Source organism: Malaclemys terrapin, chromosome 14, assembly GCF_027887155.1.
Source record: "Malaclemys terrapin pileata isolate rMalTer1 chromosome 14, rMalTer1.hap1, whole genome shotgun sequence".
Taxonomy (NCBI): domain Eukaryota; kingdom Metazoa; phylum Chordata; order Testudines; family Emydidae; genus Malaclemys; species Malaclemys terrapin.
This window is the reverse complement of record NC_071518.1, coordinates 42,585,006-42,602,146: the sequence shown is the minus strand read 5'-3', so window position 1 is coordinate 42,602,146 and position 17,141 is coordinate 42,585,006. Positions and strand designations below refer to the sequence as shown.

The 17,141-nt window shown below is 46.8% G+C and overlaps 1 protein-coding gene across 8 annotated transcripts in view; it reads right to left on the bottom strand.

Moving 5' to 3' along the window:
• Window positions 1-3,366: 3,366 nt before the first annotated feature.
• The window catches only part of LOC128849020 (C-factor-like), a 58,887-nt gene continuing 45,112 nt past the window's right edge, over window positions 3,367-17,141 (bottom strand). For 7 of the 8 annotated variants that reach the window (XM_054049359.1, XM_054049358.1, XM_054049363.1 and 4 more), the window contains 6 exons: window positions 14,570-14,809; window positions 13,712-13,763; window positions 8,333-8,520; window positions 7,282-7,440; window positions 6,033-6,143; window positions 3,367-3,567 (listed from right to left, as the gene is read on the bottom strand). In XM_054049359.1, coding sequence (XP_053905334.1) covers window positions 3,454-3,567; window positions 6,033-6,143; window positions 7,282-7,440; window positions 8,333-8,520; window positions 13,712-13,763; window positions 14,570-14,743 — 798 coding nt within the window. In that variant the 5' untranslated portion in view covers window positions 14,744-14,809 and the 3' untranslated portion in view covers window positions 3,367-3,453. The remainder of the gene's footprint in view (window positions 3,568-6,032; window positions 6,144-7,281; window positions 7,441-8,332; window positions 8,521-13,711; window positions 13,764-14,569; window positions 14,810-17,141) is intronic. The other variant, XM_054049365.1, reaches the window with a different exon arrangement.

The following is a 17,141-nucleotide window of genomic DNA, read 5'->3' as shown; positions in this document are numbered from 1 at the left end:
TGAATGCTGTGCATGGGGCTGTCTCCTTTGGTACATGGTGCCTAGTGTCCCATCTCCCTGTCAAGAGCCATTGGTGACTTGAGGGGAGGGCTGTGCTGTATAATAGTCTCTGGGCACTCTGCTCTTTCTTCCCCAGCTTGGACTTCCTGCACACGGAATACCTGGATGAGCCTGTTGGAGCTTTAAGTGGCTGGGAGACCACATCAGCAACCGTATTTGCTTGGGAGCCACCCAGAGAAGAGTGGGAGAGCAGAGAGGACACATTGCTGTGCTAGTGTCAGGGTAAGTGTTTTTGGATGTGAGTTTGAGATGGCTGCCAGTTGTGCTGTCTCTGCTGCGGGTGAGTGTAGTAGGAAGAGAGCCTGAGTCATAAGCCCTTGTATTAGAGGTCTGGTGTGACATTGCACTCTATAATGTTTTATGGAAATATGCTTATGAGTGTGAATATGATGTAATTGGAATATGCTTTATACAAAAGGTCTCTTGTGAGGTATCATTACAAAGCTTATAATCTACTGAGTATGGTCATCTTATTTGTATGAATGTATCATCCTTGTATCTGAAGCTAGAAATATGAAGTATGACTCTGAGGTCCTGTTGTAATTATGCAAAGTGTGGCCATTAATGGTGGTTTAGAATCTTGATGGCTCCCATTGACTAGGACAAATGGTTGTAAATGGTTTATTTAGATGCAAGCCTTCCTCTATACGTGTGTGTCAGCCCATGGGTAATGAAGAATGAAGTCTTACCATGACATGTGATCATGTGACATGATACTGGAATCCATCTTAAACCTGTTGCTTTTCCATTTAGAAGGAGGGGTGGGGACCCAGAGAGACAAAGGATTTCCGCCTTGTGCCAAAGCTATAAAAGGGGGTGGAGCAGGACAAAGGGAGTCCCAGTCATGAGAAAGCCCCTGCTTTTCACCTAAGATGCCTGCTGGAACTAACAAGGACTTTACCAGGGGAAAGGATTGGGCCCAGACTAGGAAGGAGTCTAGTCTGTGAAAGAAGCTTAATGGAACATCTCTGAGGGTGAGATTTACTTGTAATCAGTTTCTTAATGTATTAGGTTTAGATTTGCGTGTTTTGTTTTATTTTGCTTGGTGACTTACTTCGTTCTGTCTGTTATTACTTGGAACCACTTAAATCCTACTTTTTATACTTCTGTTTATTGATAAACGCAGAGTAAGTGATTAATACCTGGGGGAGCAAACAGCTCTTCATATCTCTCTATCATTGTTATAGAGGCTGGACAATTTATGAGTTTACCCTGTATAAGCTCTAGGAGTTGGAGCATTATCAGCAATAGTTTTGAGCTATTATTCAAATCTCAGGCTCCAGGATAAAAGTGTTCCACGTAAGCTTTTGTAATTAAGATGCGAAAGAGCTAATCAAACCATGAGATTGGCTGCTATCAGCCACCCAACGAGAATGCTGCTGCATTTTTTAAATGGGCAAAGTAACAAGATGCAGGTGCAGGGTGGCAACCAAAAAATCCTGTTCCATTTAGTGTCCACCTGAGAATCAATCCAGGTCTATCCTGAGCCCAGTGCACACTGGGACAGAACTTTCAGGGCATTGTTAGTGCTGAGTAGGTTGGCCTGAGGCTGTGGTCCGTATCTTGCTGCTGACTTTCAGTCTATTAGATGCTGTTTGATTAGGTTTTGCTCAACAGGAGCACTTATCAATCTCCACCTGAACTCAGAGTGGAGTGGGGATCAGCAGGATCATAGAATCATAGAATATCAGAGTTGGAAGGGACCTCAGGAGGTCATCTAGTCCAACCCCCTGCTCAAAGCAGGACCAATCCCCAACTAAATCATCCCAGCCAGGGCTTTGTCAAGCCAGGCCTTAAAAACCTCTAAGGAAGGAGATTCCACCTCCTCCCTAGGTAACCCATTCCAGGGCTTCACCACCCTCCTAGTGAAAAAGTTTTCCCTCATATCCAACCTAAACCTCCCCCACTGCAACTTGAGACCATTACTCCTTGTTCTGTCATCTGCTACCACCGAGAACAGTCTAGATCCATCCTCTTTGGAACCTCTTTTCCGGAATTTGAAAGCAGCTATCAAATCCCCCCTCATTTTTCTCTTCTGCAGACTAAACAATCCCAGTTCCCTCAGCATCTCCTCATAAGTCATGTGCTCCATACCCCTAATCATTTTTGTTGCCTTCCGCAGGACACTTTCCAATTCTTCCACATCCTTCTTGTAATGTGGAGCCCAAAACTGGACACAGTACTCCAGATGAGGCCTCACCAATGTCGAATAGAGGGGAATGATCATGTCCCTCGATCTGCTGGCAATGCCCCAACTTATACAGCCCCAAATGCCGTTAGCCTTCTTGGCAACAAGGGCACACTGTCGACTCATATCCAGCTTCTCGTCCACTGTAACCCCTAGGTCCTTTTCTGCAGAACTGCTGCCTAGCCACTTGGTTCCTAGTCTGTAGCAGTGAATGGGATTCTTCCGTCCTAAGTGCATGACTCTGCACTTGTCCTTGTTGAACCTCATCAGATTTCTTTTGGCCCAATCCTCCAATTTGTCTAGGTCCCTCTGTATCCTATTCCTACCTTCCAGCATATCTACCACGCCTCCCAGTTTAGTATGAACTCCTCCCAGTTTAGGATGGCTGAAGTGGGAATCCACTCACCACATGCCCCAATGGCCATAGAAGAAACCCGACCATGAGCTTGCACATATTTCCTACTCAACTCAGCAAACAAATGTGATTGGCTAGAACTCCTAGATCCTTGCTAGAAGAGCAACCCACGCAGCTCTCCATGGTTTGCAGTGAGACATCCCAGCACTGACGCAGCGAGTCTGGGATCTTTGATTTCTCAACAAAATACAGACTTGACAAACATTCTAATTGTTTGGGACATGTCTGCGGTTCATTGTGCAGAGTGGCGCCATCACACAGACACACTCATTTGGCATGGCACGCATGTGTCATCCACAATGATGGGCCTGCAATTCATGTTTTCTACCCTTGGGCCCAAGGTTAGGAGTGGCTCTAGCTGTTTTGCCAGCCAGGGCAGAAAATGTTTCCAATATTTTTGGCCCCACCTACTCCCGAGAAACCAAGCATGCACATAAACACGCGCACACACACACACACACACACACACACAAAGAGCCAGCCAGTTGGACGGGAGCCAAAAAATAAAAATAAAAAGCTGAGCTGCAGAGCAGTTTTGCGCCCCCTGGAAGTTACTGCCCTGCTTGCCCACCTCTACAACCCACCTGAGGTACCTGAATGTTCAGCTCTCTAGATGGCTCAGTAACAGCATAGCAGGGTTAAATGGATCTCCCCCCTGCATCAGAGACCAGCAGAGGAGAAAGGTTCAAGAAATGGGTTGTAATTCAGCTCAGGTTGTTTATTGGTGTGTCATGTACAGGTAACACAGCCGGCACCTCTATGATCTAATCACACCTGGCAAGCTCATCTCTCACCAGGGATAGATTTGTCCATCCCAGCCCACGAAGGAACCATTCTCCTTCTCAGAGAACGTGGAAAGCAACTTCAGGATTTCTTGAGTGGTTTGCTTCACGGTCTGTAGGGCCTGTAGGGTTAAAGTGATGCTGTTAGGTAGGGCAAAAATGCATCTTTCAGGCCATTCTTTCTGTGACATCCTGGCACCCCAATATTCACCACTGCCATGTAATTAGGATATGTTTTGTACTAAGTATGCCTTGTGAGGTGTCATTCTAAAAGTCTTGATCTGCTAGATATTAATATCTCGTTGGAGCGTATGTGCTATCGTCGTATGTGAAGTTATGAAGTTTGGCTGTGTATGTGTCACTGAAACATGTTCTCAGGTTGAAAACACCCACAAGCAGCCTTTCAGCTGCAATAGTAAAAAGGCCAAACAATGTTAATGGCTTACTGAGGAAATGCACACGAGCACCAGGATTACCCCAGGAACTGTGAACAATAGAAACCTGTCATAGATAGCACTACATAATGGGAACTGTTTGACCCAGGTCACAGCAAAAGAGCTTTCTGGCAAGTGGGAAGATGATATAAAAGGGAAAAAGTGACATCATAATGGGACCTCACTCTCCTGACACCAGTCTTTGTCCCTCAGGTGTTTCCAGGTGTGAACAGGGAGGAAATGATGGTCTCAGGCTAGAGGGATTTCTAGCCTGTGTATGAAAATGTGGGAAACCCAAGCGGCAAAGCCAAGGCAGCTTGTGCTTTAGGAATCTGCCAGCCTGTTTATCATTCAGGGTGAGAATTTGCTAATTCATATCCTACCTATCTAGTATGTTAAGCTCAGTTTGCGATTTTGTTTATTTACTAGGTAATCTGTTTTGATCTGTTTATCACTTATAATCTCTTAAAATCTATCCTTTTATAGTTAATAAACTTATTTTATATGTACTCCAAACCAGTGTGCATTTGACTAAGGTGTCTGGGGAAAATCTCAGCTTGGTTTCCACAAGTGTGCATTGTCCTCTTCACATGGAGAGAGAGGCGGACTGGGTGTTAAACCCATATACTGGCCAGATTTGACCAGGGCAGGGTGGTGCTGCTCTGGGGCCTAGGCTGGGAGGCTGGTGGTTAGAGAGCCCTGCATATAACTGCCGCTGGGTGTGTCCCTACCTGTGTGAATGCTGGTGAAAGTGCAGGCTGGAAGGCTTTGCAACTTGTCACAGCAGCACAGTGTGAGAGGGAGCCCAGGTTGTTGGGTCAGAGGCTCAGTGGTACCCCAGTTCCAGGTGGCACACCGGGGGGAACCCATTACAGTTACTATGTTCCTAGCAGTGGGTGTATTCAGGACCAAGTCTCCTCCCTCAACATCTCATCATATTAGCTTCAGTAGGGTCTTCAGGGTAAGTTGTCTTTGCAGATATTTGTACAATGGGGCTGTGGGCTCTGTGCTACAAAATACACGAATAAATAATAATGTACTAAAATGGGAGTTGATGTTCCTCACACTTGTGCATTTATAGTCTCATCAAAACCCCATAGCTGTCAATGGGAATCTTTCCATTGACCTCAATGGGGTTTGGATCAGTCCCGTAGAATCATCCCAAAGCCTTAAAGGCCTTTGCAGGAAAGCAGTATGAATAATTTTGTATACACTATTTATGGATCACTTCTGGCATGGAACATGGCAATGCTTAACTACGTACATTAAGAATACTCGGTCACACCTGGGCAAAGAGGGGGTACAATGTTAGCATTCTGATGTGGTAGTTATTAACGCCCTCTTTACACTGGTACAAATGTGCAAGGTGCAGAGCAGTGGCAAATCAGGCCCACTCTATCCAGATTAAACTGCAGGGGGAGTTTAGCTCAGCTGAATGTACTTCTCCCCACATTGGACTTTGGCCAGGACATTGCATTTATAGAAATCAGTGGGAGTTAGGTACCCAAATATCTCTGAGGATCTGGGCTGTCGTGGCCCACCCCTTGGCTCTAGCACACTGTGCTGTGGGTTGTTTAGAGGAGAGAGGGGGTAACTGGGCTTTGCAGGGGAACGCAAGGGTCAGGAGCTGGGGGAAACAGGCCACTATGCTTTGTCTGCTTTGTGCTGCTCCCAAGTGGGGTAAAGCAGGCAGAGTGTACTGGTGAATCTGGCCACCAGAGGTAAAATGACGAGAAGATTTCATGTGGATACATATCTTCAAATCATAGAAATCTCATCACAGGGTGACTTTCTCTGAGTTTATGTTTATATAGGAAAATTCTAGTAATTTAACAAACCAAACAAAATTCCCAAATAAAAGACACGTTAAACTGGAGATACTGTTATGATTATAGTAACTTAAAGTTTAACCATAATTTTTATTTCCTGGGTTTGTAATGTTTGTTTTGGGGATAATTACAACATCACTGGAATGGTTTACCCGTATAGTATTGATACGTATTCCAGTCTTTACTCTAGTTTAATGTAGTTGTGACCTGGGTGTACAGATGAGTTTGTGGCAGAACCAAGACTGTAAGGCCTCCCTGATGTGCTGTGGATGGAAGTGGCCAGTCACCCTAACCAAGAGATTGTAAATGTGTTATGACCCCTACCATTTCTGTTCCCATTCTGGTTTTCACCCAGCCAGGGTGGATAGAAGTGCACAGAATCCCATAGTCTTTGTACTCCAAGGATTGGCACCTGGTGATCATGTTCAGAGCAGCCTGTGGGTGGGACACACAGTGAGCAGAGATAAGCGCACAGGACAGAGAGGCATCTTCCCTACAGGACATGACTCCCGATCCCACAGTACTGATATGCAAGGGTGGAGGGGGAGTCATCTGGGCTGACAGGGGAGGAGATAAATAGCACTGGGCAGAAGGTGAGGAGCTTCATACATAAGCAGTACTGCTGAACTAAAGGGCAGCTCCCACTTCACTCAGTGGACAAACCCAGCTCAGCTGCTCGGGGCGACAGATAAGGTTGCCAACTCTCACTGAAGCTATTCTGGGAGATTCAACCCCCACCCCCCCAACATAACATGATGTCATTTTCTTAAAATATCCCATTAAAATCTCCTGGATTTCTTTCAATAGTCACTGGAAGATCGATGCTGATTCTGGGAGACTCCAGGCCCATCCTGGAGGGTTGGCAACTCCAGCAACAGATCAAAAGAAAACTGTCCACCTCACAATAAATCTTCAATCTTTGCTGCCCCTGCGTAAAGGGTACAAGGCTGTGAGATACCAAATACCAGAAATCTCTGGTTTTATCCTTTTATAGGCTGGAATGCTGAGCCAAGCAGAAACCAGGAGACCCAATCGTGGTAAAACGAAAGGAGGAAAATCCTTGGCCAAGCCCAGCTGTTGGCATTGGCTGTAGCTACACCTTGAGATTCTACATAGCTGAGACTCATCCAGGGTTCAGTACACAAGGAACAGATGGCACCAGCAGCTGGTTCCAAACCCAGCTGAATTCCTGTGACCCTTGTAGCAATAACATTCCCGGCAGTCTCAGAGTGGGGAGAGGATCCCACTGAACACAACCCTCTTCACTGCCCAATGGTGACCAAAGCTGGATGAGTTTGGAAGCTGGTAATACGTCCGGATCTCTGATTTGTTGTTAAACAGTAATTCTGGCGAAAGGTTGACTATAAAGGGGGAGATGCAGGGACACATGCACTGTTTCCTTAAATCTGTAGCAAGAAGCCGGGTAGAAGGGGGCTAATGGGGCAGGAGCTCTGCAGGGAAGCTGGCGGGGGAGACCGAAGTGTTTAGAAGGAACAGCAGAGGAGGCACGTGTGTTGATACAAGGTAGGGGCTAGTTATGCCGGAAGGGAGTGAGAGGGGTGCCATATGGTACCTTGCTGCAGCGGTAGCTGGGTATTTGCTCGAATTCCCACACTGGAACTACTTTTATGGAACCAGCGACGCTGGACATGTTGACAATGGCGGCCTTGCTGCAGCTCAGCCCTGTCTGGGTACTCTGCTGGGCAGCTTTCTTCAGTAATGGCAAGAACTCCTGAGGGAGATACCGATGACTGTGTTACAACAGGGGTGACACCGCTATTCCAGGGAAGGACCCTATCAGTGATGTTAAGGTCAGGGAGAGGGAGGCTCTGAAGATGGAGTTTGTGATTTAGGCAGCTTGGTGCATCCCATAGTCCTTGGGCATATGATGACTGGGAAACCCTTCTATGGGTCAGAGTGTGCTCTCCCTGAAGGGAGCCTGCTCTGCTCCTTCCGAGAGGTGAGTCCTGCTGCAGGCATTAACCCTGCACTATCCTTGTACTCCTAGAACACATGGTCTGGGCCTGTGCCCAGCCTCCGGTAGGAGCATTTTTTAATATGGAGATATACCTATCTCATAGAACTGGAAGGGACCTTGAAAGGCCATCGAGTCCAGTTCCCTGCCTTCACAGCAGGACCAAGTACCATCCCTGACAGATTTTTGCCCCAGATCCCTAAATGGCCCCCTCAAGGATTGAACTCACAAGCCTGGGTTTAGCAGGCCAATGCTCAAACCACATGGGGAAGGGGCTCCTTGGCAGGGCACAATCTGGCCCTCACCCTTATGGCTGCATGGCCTTCTGGTACAGCCTTTGAACCAGAAGAGAACATGTGATTATACTGACTGAAGCACCAGAGGATAACAACCTACTACTGCGACCAGCTAGTGGAGTTATTTCATTAGCCCAAGTGGTAGAAGACTGTGCTTTGGTGCTCAAGGTTCAAATCCTGCTGGAGGCCAGTGTTAGGTGATGTTAGAGAGCCTCTCTTGAGTCTGAAAATGCAGGTCACCTTGTTTTTGAAAAATGAGTCAAAAATTTGCCCGAGCCAAGAGTCTCAGCTCGTTCCAGGGCAGTCTTTGCTCAGTGTCAGAGGAGTTTCCTGGATGTCAGGTGTGTTCTTACCTGGCTCACCAGCAGGGGCCCAACTGTGTTAGTTAGGTATACAGTTTCCATGGTCTCAATGTTCTCATTCTCCATGGTGGTCACCCATAGTATGCCAGCGTTGTTTATCAGGAGATTCAGTCCATGTCCTTTCACATGCTCCTCCACTCTCTGCATAGCTGCCTTTATGCTGTTTGGATCTGTGACATCTACAGACAGCACAGGGGATTCAGAAACATCCTTCCTATAGCAGCTCTGCCCTGTCTATCAGCTCTACCAGCCCATTTAGCTGTTGACCCTGTCTTCGGTGGGCGAATGAAAGCAGCCTCGCTAACTCGCTTGCATCTCCCTCAAGCCCATCTGGGAACTCTCCCACGCTGCCTCTGATTCCAGGGGCAGGAGGAAATCCCTTGAAATTTGTAAAAAAATATGCTTAATCTCTTTGAACTGAATCCAGGAGAGCACCTTCCCTCTTATCCCGTGGAAGCTTACTTTACGTAACAACCTTTGGTGAGGGACCTTATCAAAGGCTTTCTGAAAATCTAAGTACACTATATCCACTGGATCCCCTTGGTCCACATGCTTGTTGACCCCCTCAAAGTATTCTAGTAGATTGGTGAGGCATGATTTCCCTTTACTAAAACCATGTTGATTCTTCCTCAACAAATTATGTTCATCTATATGTCTGACAATATTGTTCTTTATTATAGTTTCAACCAGTTTGCCTGGTACTGAAGTCAGGCTTACAGGCCTGTAATTGCTGGGATGACCTCTGGAGCCCTTTTTTAAAAATTGGTGTCACATCAGCTTCTGTACCAGATGACTGGAGGACAGCTAATTTAAATGATAGGTTACAGACTACATTTGTTAGTTCTGCAATTTCACATTTGAGTTCCTTCAGAACTCTTGGGTGACTACTACCTGGTCCTGGTGACTTATTGCTGTTTAATTTATCAGTTTGTTCCAAAACCTCCTCTAATGACACCTCAATCTGGGACAGTTCCTCAGATCTGTCACCTAAAAAGAATGGCTCAGGTTTGGGAATCTCCCTCACATCCTCAGCTGTGAAGACCAATGCAAAGAATTCATTTAGTTTCTCAGCAATGGTCTTATCATCCTTGAATACTCCTTTAGCACCTCGATTGTCCAGCAGCCCCACTGGTTGTTTAGCAGGCTTCCTGCTTCTGATATACTTAAAAATGTTTTGCTATTACTTTTTGAGTGTTTGGCTAACTGTTCCTCAAATTCTTTTTTGGCCTTCCTAATTGTATTTTTACACTTCATTTGCCAGTGTTTATGCTCCTTTCTATTTTCCTCCTAGGATTTAACTTCCACTTTTTAAAGGATGCCTTTTTACCTCTCACTGCTTCTTTTACTTTGTTGTTTAGCCATGGTGGCTCTTTTTTGGTTCTCTTACTATGTTTTTTAATTTGGGGTGTACATTTAAATTGAGCCTCTATTATGGTGTCTTTAAAAAGTTTCCATGCAGCTTGCAGAGATTTCACTTTTGGCGCTGTAACTTTGAATTTCTGTTTAACTAATCTCCTAATTTTTGTGTAGTTCCCCTTTCTGAAATTAAATGCTACAGTATTGGGCCACTGTGGTATTTTTCCTGCCACAAGGATATTAAATTTAATTATATTATGATCACTATTGCCAAGCAGGTCAGCTCTATTCATCTCTTGGACCAGATTCTGGGCTACACTTGGGACTAAATCAAGAATTGCCTCTCCTCTAGTGGGTTCCAGGACCAGCTGCTCCAAGAAGCAGTTTCTTAAGGTGTCAAGAAACTTTATCTCTGCATCCCATCGTGAGGTGACATGTACCCAGTCAATATGGGGATAACTGAAATCCCCATTATTATTATTGCATTTTTTATTTTAATAGCCTCTCTAATCTCCCTGAGATTTCACAGTCACTATCACCATCCTGGTCAGATGGTTGGTAATATATCCTACCCCTATATTCTTATTATTAGAGCATGGAATTTCTATCCATAGCGATTCTATGGTACAGTTTGATTCATTTATGATTTTTATTTCATTTGATTCTACGCTTTCTTTCACATATAATGCCACTCCCTCACCAGTCCGACCTGTTCTGTCCATCCGATATATTTTGTATCCTGGTATTACTGTATCCCATTGATTATCCTCATTCCACCAAGTTTCTGTGATGCCTTGTGGTGAGGCTGAGTGGCCTCCCTCCGAGTGGGAGAGCAAGGGACCCCTACACGCCCCTTGGAGGACAGAGCCTAGATCGCCCTGCCCCCCTGACTGGAAGGACCGGGGCGTGGCCGGAAGTATAAAAGGCCGGCCCTGCACCACAGCTGGGGGAGCGCCTGCAACGGAGGAGGACGCTCGGCCTGTTCTCCAGAGGCCCCAAGAGGAGCCTGCACTTGGCTGTTCCCAATCCCCAGGCACGGACGAGGTCTGGCCCAGAGTACCCGCTGCGATTTACTCTGAGGAGCTGGAAGAGGCCTGGAGGCCGCAGGTACCAAACCCTGGGGAGGCAGGAAGTAGCCCAGGGCCAGCCATGGAGCAGCCGGCTGCAGAGCCCGGCGTGGCTTAGTCGGCGTGTTGCAGCCGGATCCCCGCCGACACAGGGGCAGCCAATCCTGCCCCTGCCAGGGCCCTGGGCTGGGACGCGGTGGAGTAGGGTGGGCCTGCGTCCCCTTGCCGCCCCACCCCTGGTGGTTGACCACCCACACAGTGCAAGGAGGCTCTATCCCAGGATGGGAGCTCCCTTATCACTCACCTGGAGAGCCCTGCCCAGGTTAACGCCAGCCCTCTAAACACTGTTTGCTCACTGGCTGCCTGGGTTCCACCCAGGCCACGGCCCGCCTTTAAAGACTGGTTATTTGTGGACTACTTGAGCTACCCCAGCCCAGGCTGAAGCCTTGTAGTGACAGTTGATCGCCCAGCCCTATTGTGGGCTCCCGGCTACCCTGCAGACTCTGGTCCTGCAGACTCTGGAGCCAGCCGGAGTGGCTTCCCTCCGAGCGGGAGAGCGAGGGACCCTTACATGCCTATTATATCAATATTCTCATTTAATACAAGGCACTCTAGTTCACCCATTTTATTATTTAGACTTCTAGCATTGTTATATAAGTACTTTAAAAACGTGTACCCTTCTATCTGTCTGCCATTACACAATGTAATTGAATGGGACTCTTTTTTATTTGATTGTTTCTGATCAAACCCTGCCTGTATTTTATCGTTTTTCATCCTCTCGTCTCCACTAGGACATAGAGATTCTCTATTAATAGATCCTCCCCTAAGGGATGTCCAAACCATGTTCTTCTCTGCACCTGTCGGCTTTTCCCCAGCCCTTAGTTTAAAAACTGCTTTACGACCTTTTTAATGTTAAGTGCCAGCAATCCGGTTCCATTTTGGTTTAGGTGGAGCCCATCCTTCTTGTATAGGCTCCTCCTTTCCCAAAAGTTTCCCCAGTTCCTAATAAACCTAAACCCCTCCTCCCTACACCCTCATCTCATCCACACATTGAGACCCTGCAGTTCTGCCTGTCTAACTGGCAGCATCTCAGTGAATATTACCATTAATTAATGGAGATATCCCATATCCTGGAACTGGAAGGGACCTTGAAAGGTCATTGAGTCCAGCCCCCTGCCTTCACTAGCAGGACCAAATACTGACTTTGCCCTGGATCCCCAAGTGGCCCCCTCAAGGGCTGAACTTACAACCCTGAGTTTAGCAGGCTAATGTTCAAACCACTGAGCTATCCCTCCCCCCTGGACTTCAATCTCTTACATAGCAGCCTAAATTTGGCCTCCAGGACCTCTCTCCAATCCTTCCCTATGTCATTGGTACCTACATGTACCATGACCACCGGCTCCTCCCCAGCACTACACATATAAGTCTATCTAGATGTCTTGAGAGATCTGCAACCTTCACACCAGGCAGGCAAGTCACCCTACAGTTCTCCCGGTCATTGCAAACCCAGCTCTCTATGTTTCTAATGATCAAATCACCCATTACTAATACCTGTCTCTTTCTAATACCTGGAGTTCCCTCCCTCGGAGAGGTATCCTCAGTGTGAGAGGATACCACAACATCATCTGGAAGGAGGGTCCCAACTATGGGATTGTTTCCCTCTGCTCCAGTTGGATGTTCTCCTTCCCTGGGACTTTCATCCTCCTCCATAGCACAGAGGCTGCCAGACCAGGGGTGGGTCTGTTCTACTGTGTCCCAGAAAGTCTCATCTGTGTACCTCTCTGTCTCCCTCAGCTTCTCCAGTTCAGCCACTCTGGTCTCCAAAGCCCATACATGGTCTCGGAGGGCCAAGAGCTCCTTGCACCAAATGCACACATACACCACCTGCCCACAGGGCAGGTAATCATACATGCTGCATTGGGTGCAATAAACTGGGTAGCCCCCACTCTGTTGCTGGACTTCTGCCTGCATTGTCTTTTTACTCATGCAGCTGGTTCCTTTGTTGTTGTTTTTGTTTATATCAAGGGGGTGGTTTTGGCTTTTAAGTTTAAAGAATGTTGAATTCTAGCCCCTGCTCATGCTCCCCCTGGAGAACTCCCTCGCAAAACTCCCCTGTTAACTGCTCCTGTTCACTAGCTCCTCTGGTCGCTTAGAAGCAGGCTTTTTAAAGCCCTGGTCTCCCTGAGTAGCTCCGCCCCCTAATTAAGGGTTGATGGGTGCTAAAAGGCTTTAGGGATCACAGCCTCCTTAAGAAACTCTCAGCCTTGCCTAGCAGGCTGCTGGGCTCAGCACACGGTCCCCCAAACAAACAAACATAGCACAGGATATATTTCAGACAAGCAGCAAGCACACCACAAACACAAGCCTCATCATCATGTTTTTTCTGGATCCAAATAGAAACCCACAGCTTTCAAGCTAATGTGGCATTTATTTTAGATCCTGGAAACCCATAAGAAAGAATCAAAGTTCCCATGAGAGAGCACAAGCTGCTGAACTTCTGAGAACAAAACAGCTGCTGGCTCTGCATGCATGGAGAGATTATTGGAATTTGCGGGCTAGGAAACCGCAAACAATGTGCAGCAGTTGCACAGGGACACATGCCACAGGTGCCATGGGGGCATTGCAAGATTTGGTAGGAGATGAAATATCAGTCCCTCGGGCACTCTTAATGGAGACTTAGTGGATAAGGCATAGAACCCGCACTGGGTTTTTACCTTCAGCACTAAAATCATGGGTCTCTTCCACTTGAGTTAAGAGTAACTCTATTAGTGGTCAGCCATTACAGCGGGGCAGAGTGGGTGTGACATGCTCCACTCTGAACTGTTAGTGCTTCACAACCACGCACAAGTGTGGCACCACATTGTGCCACCCATGGAGAATTGGGCCCCTCATCTTCCTCCCAAGCCCACCCCTGTCTGAATGAATAGATGCAGAGCTGGCTACATACCCAGCTGCAGCACTACCAGGTTTGGATGCTTCAATGCCAGCTCCATTACCTCCTGGAAAGAGAAACATTTTTACTTGGTTAGAAAAATCCTGGAAGATGATCAGTGTGTAGGCTGGCTCTGACCTCAGCTGTGCAGTACCTGGGATTGGGTGAAACCTTCAAGGAAGGTGCTGGTGACTGAGCGTGGAGCAGCCAATTCCCGGAACTCCCCTGTCCCACAACAAGTGGCATGTGGGTGAGTGAACCAGATACCTCAGAGAGGCTCCTCTGCAGCCTTGTGCAGTGGGGATGGGGTGTCAGAAGAGACCCGGTTACAAAATTCCACCACATAAGGACATAAGAATGGCCACATTGGGTCAAACCAAAGGTCCATCTAGCCCAGTGTCCTGTCTTCCAACAGTGGCAAATGCCAGGTGCTCCAGAGGGAATGAACAGAACAGGTAATCATCAAGTGACCCATCCCCTGTCTCCCATTCCCAGCCTCTGGCAAACAAATGTAGAAATGTAGGGGGCCTGGGTGATTTCTCTGTCCTGTCTCTGACGGAGTCAGCCCTCTCTAGATACCTTTAGGGCATGGGGTTTATCACAGGCCACAGTGGAACATTTTATAACAAGCCCCTCGTTAAAGTATTAGTAGCATCTTGCCTCTCTATTCCTGAGCTGAGACTCAAACTAGTGTTTGAGTTTTACAGTGAGCTCTGGGTTTCTCATTTGAGCCTCTCAAATGCTTTTAAAGGGAACCCGCTCCTTATCTTATCCCATCTTTGCAGCCTGTACTGCAGGGAAACCCAATTCTCAGGCTGTTTCTGGGCCATCAGTTGCCCAAACCTTCCTGTAAAGACCAGATTTCATCCTCACCTTGCTTTGGGATCCATCCAGCTCCCTGGTGGTGGCAAAGATCCATTCTGGTGGATTTGGTAGCTCTAGAAATCGCTTCACGAGTCCCAGGCCGATTCCTCGATTGGATCCAGTCACCAGAACGCTCCCGACATTAAACTTTGCCATCGTCGCTGAGCTGCAGCTTCCAGCCATCTGCTCTCCCTCTGCAGCTCAGCTTAAATAATGATGCTTGGGCTCCTCCTAACACCAGTGTTGGATCTAGAGTCAAGCCTCTTGATTAAAAGTTATATAGTGTTGGCAGTTCAGGGATTTGAATAACTCCACCCTTACTCACACCTTGATTACAAAAGCAAAACCAATTAAACAATACTAGGTATGATTGGTTCGGTCACAGAGATCCCTTTGAGACTGTCACCTGATGTGCTGAAATTACCTCTCAGCCCATTTCCCCTGCCAGTTTGGGACTCCAGAACCCTGCCTTGTTGTGCTGCAACACAGACCCAGGGTCTGGGCCATGCCCCCAAAGCTGCAGACTTTAACTAAAAACAGCTCAGCAGGTTAGATGTCTAGACGCCAGCACCCAGACACCCAGTTCCTAATGGGATCCAAACCCCAAATAAATACGTTTTACTCTGTATAAAGCTTATGCAGGGCAAATTCAGAAATTGTTCACCCTCTGTATCGCTGATAGAGAGATATGCACAGCTGTTTGCTCCCCTAGGTATTAATCATTTACTCTGGGTTTATCAATAAATTAGACAAAGGTTTCTAACCATTAGAGGAGTGAAGTTCTAGAACAGCCTTCCAAGGGGAGCAGTAGAGGCAAAAGACCTATCTGGCTTCAAGACTAAGCTTGATAAGTTTATGGAAGGGATGGTATGATGGGATAGTCTAATTTTGGCAATTAATTGATCTTTGATTATTAGCAGGTAAATATGCCCAATGGTCTGTGATGGGATGTGAGATGGGGTGGGATCTGAGTTACTACAGAGAATTCTTTCCTGGGTGCTGGCTGGTGAGTCTTACCCACATGTTCAGGGTTTAACTGATCGCCATATTTGGGGTTGGGAAGAAATTTTCCTACAGGGCAGATTGGCAGAGGCCCTGGAGGTTTTTCGGTTTCCTCTGCAGCGTGGGCCTCAGGTCACTTGCAGGAGGATTCTCTGCACCTTGAGGTCTTTAAACCACTATTTGAGGACTTCAATAACTCAGGCATAGATTGGGAGTTTGTTACAGGAGTGGGTGGGTGAGATTCTGTGGCCTGCGTTGTGCAGGAGGTCAGACTAGATGATCATAATGGTCCTTTCTGACCTTAAAGTCTATGAATCTATGAGTAATAAACAAAAGTGATTTTATTAAGTATAAAAGTAGGATTTAAGAGGTTTCTAGTCATAACAGCCAGACCAAAGTAAGTCACAAAACAGAATAAAACAAAACATGCAAGTCTAAGCCTAATACATTAAGAAACTGATTACAGGTAAAAAGCAACAAAGAGTCCTGTGGCACCTTATAGACTAACAGAAGTATTGGAGCATAAGCTTTTGTGGGTGAATACCCACTTCGTCAGACACATGTAATGGAAATTTCCAGAGGCAGGTATAAATATGCTGGCAAGAATCAGTCTGGAGATAACAAGGTTAGTTCAATCGGAGAGGGAGAGGTCCTCTGCTAGCAGTTGAGGTGCGGACACCGAGGGAGGAGAAACTACTTTTGTAGTTGGCCAGCCATTCACAGTCTTTGTTTAATCCTGATATGATGGTGTCAAATTTGCAAATGAACTGAAGCTCAGCAGTTTCTCTTTGGAGTCTGGTACTGAAGTTTTTTTGCTGTAAGATGACTACATTTACATCTGCTATTGTGTGTCCAGGGAGGTTGAAGTGTTCTCCTACAGGTTTTTATATATTGCCATTCCTAATATCTGACTTGTGTCCATTTATCCTTTTACGTAGGGACTGTCCAGTTTGGCCGATGTACATTGCAGAGGGGCATTGCTGGCACATGGTGGCATATATAACATTGGTGGACGTGCAGGTGAATGAACCGGTGATGTTGTAGCTGATCTGGTTAGGTCCTGTGATGGTGTTGCTGGTGTAGATATGTGGGCAGAGTTGGCATGGAGGTTTGTTGCATGGGTTGGTTTCTTTCTTGGGCTTGTCTTGCAGCAGCAGGCTTCTGGGTACACGTCTGGCTCTGTTGATTTGTTTCCTTATTTCCTTGTGCAGGTATCGTAGTTTTGAGAATTCTTGGTGAAGATCTTGTAGGTGTTGGTTTCCGTCTAAGGGCTTGAAGCAAATGCGGTTGTACCTCAGCGCTTGGCTGTAGATGATGGATCGTGTGGTGTGTCCGGGGTGGTAGCTGGAGGCATGAAGGTAGGCATAGTGGTCGGTGGGTTTTCGGTATAAGGTGGTGTTAACGTGACTGTCACTTATTTGTACTGTGGTGTCTAGGAAGTGGACCTCCTGTGTAGATTGGTCAAGGGGTGGAAGCTGTTGAAATTGTGGTGGAATTCTTCCAGAGTCTCCTTCCCATGGGTTCAGATGATGAAGATGTCAATGTAGCGTAGGTAGAGAAGGGGAGTGAGTGAATAAGA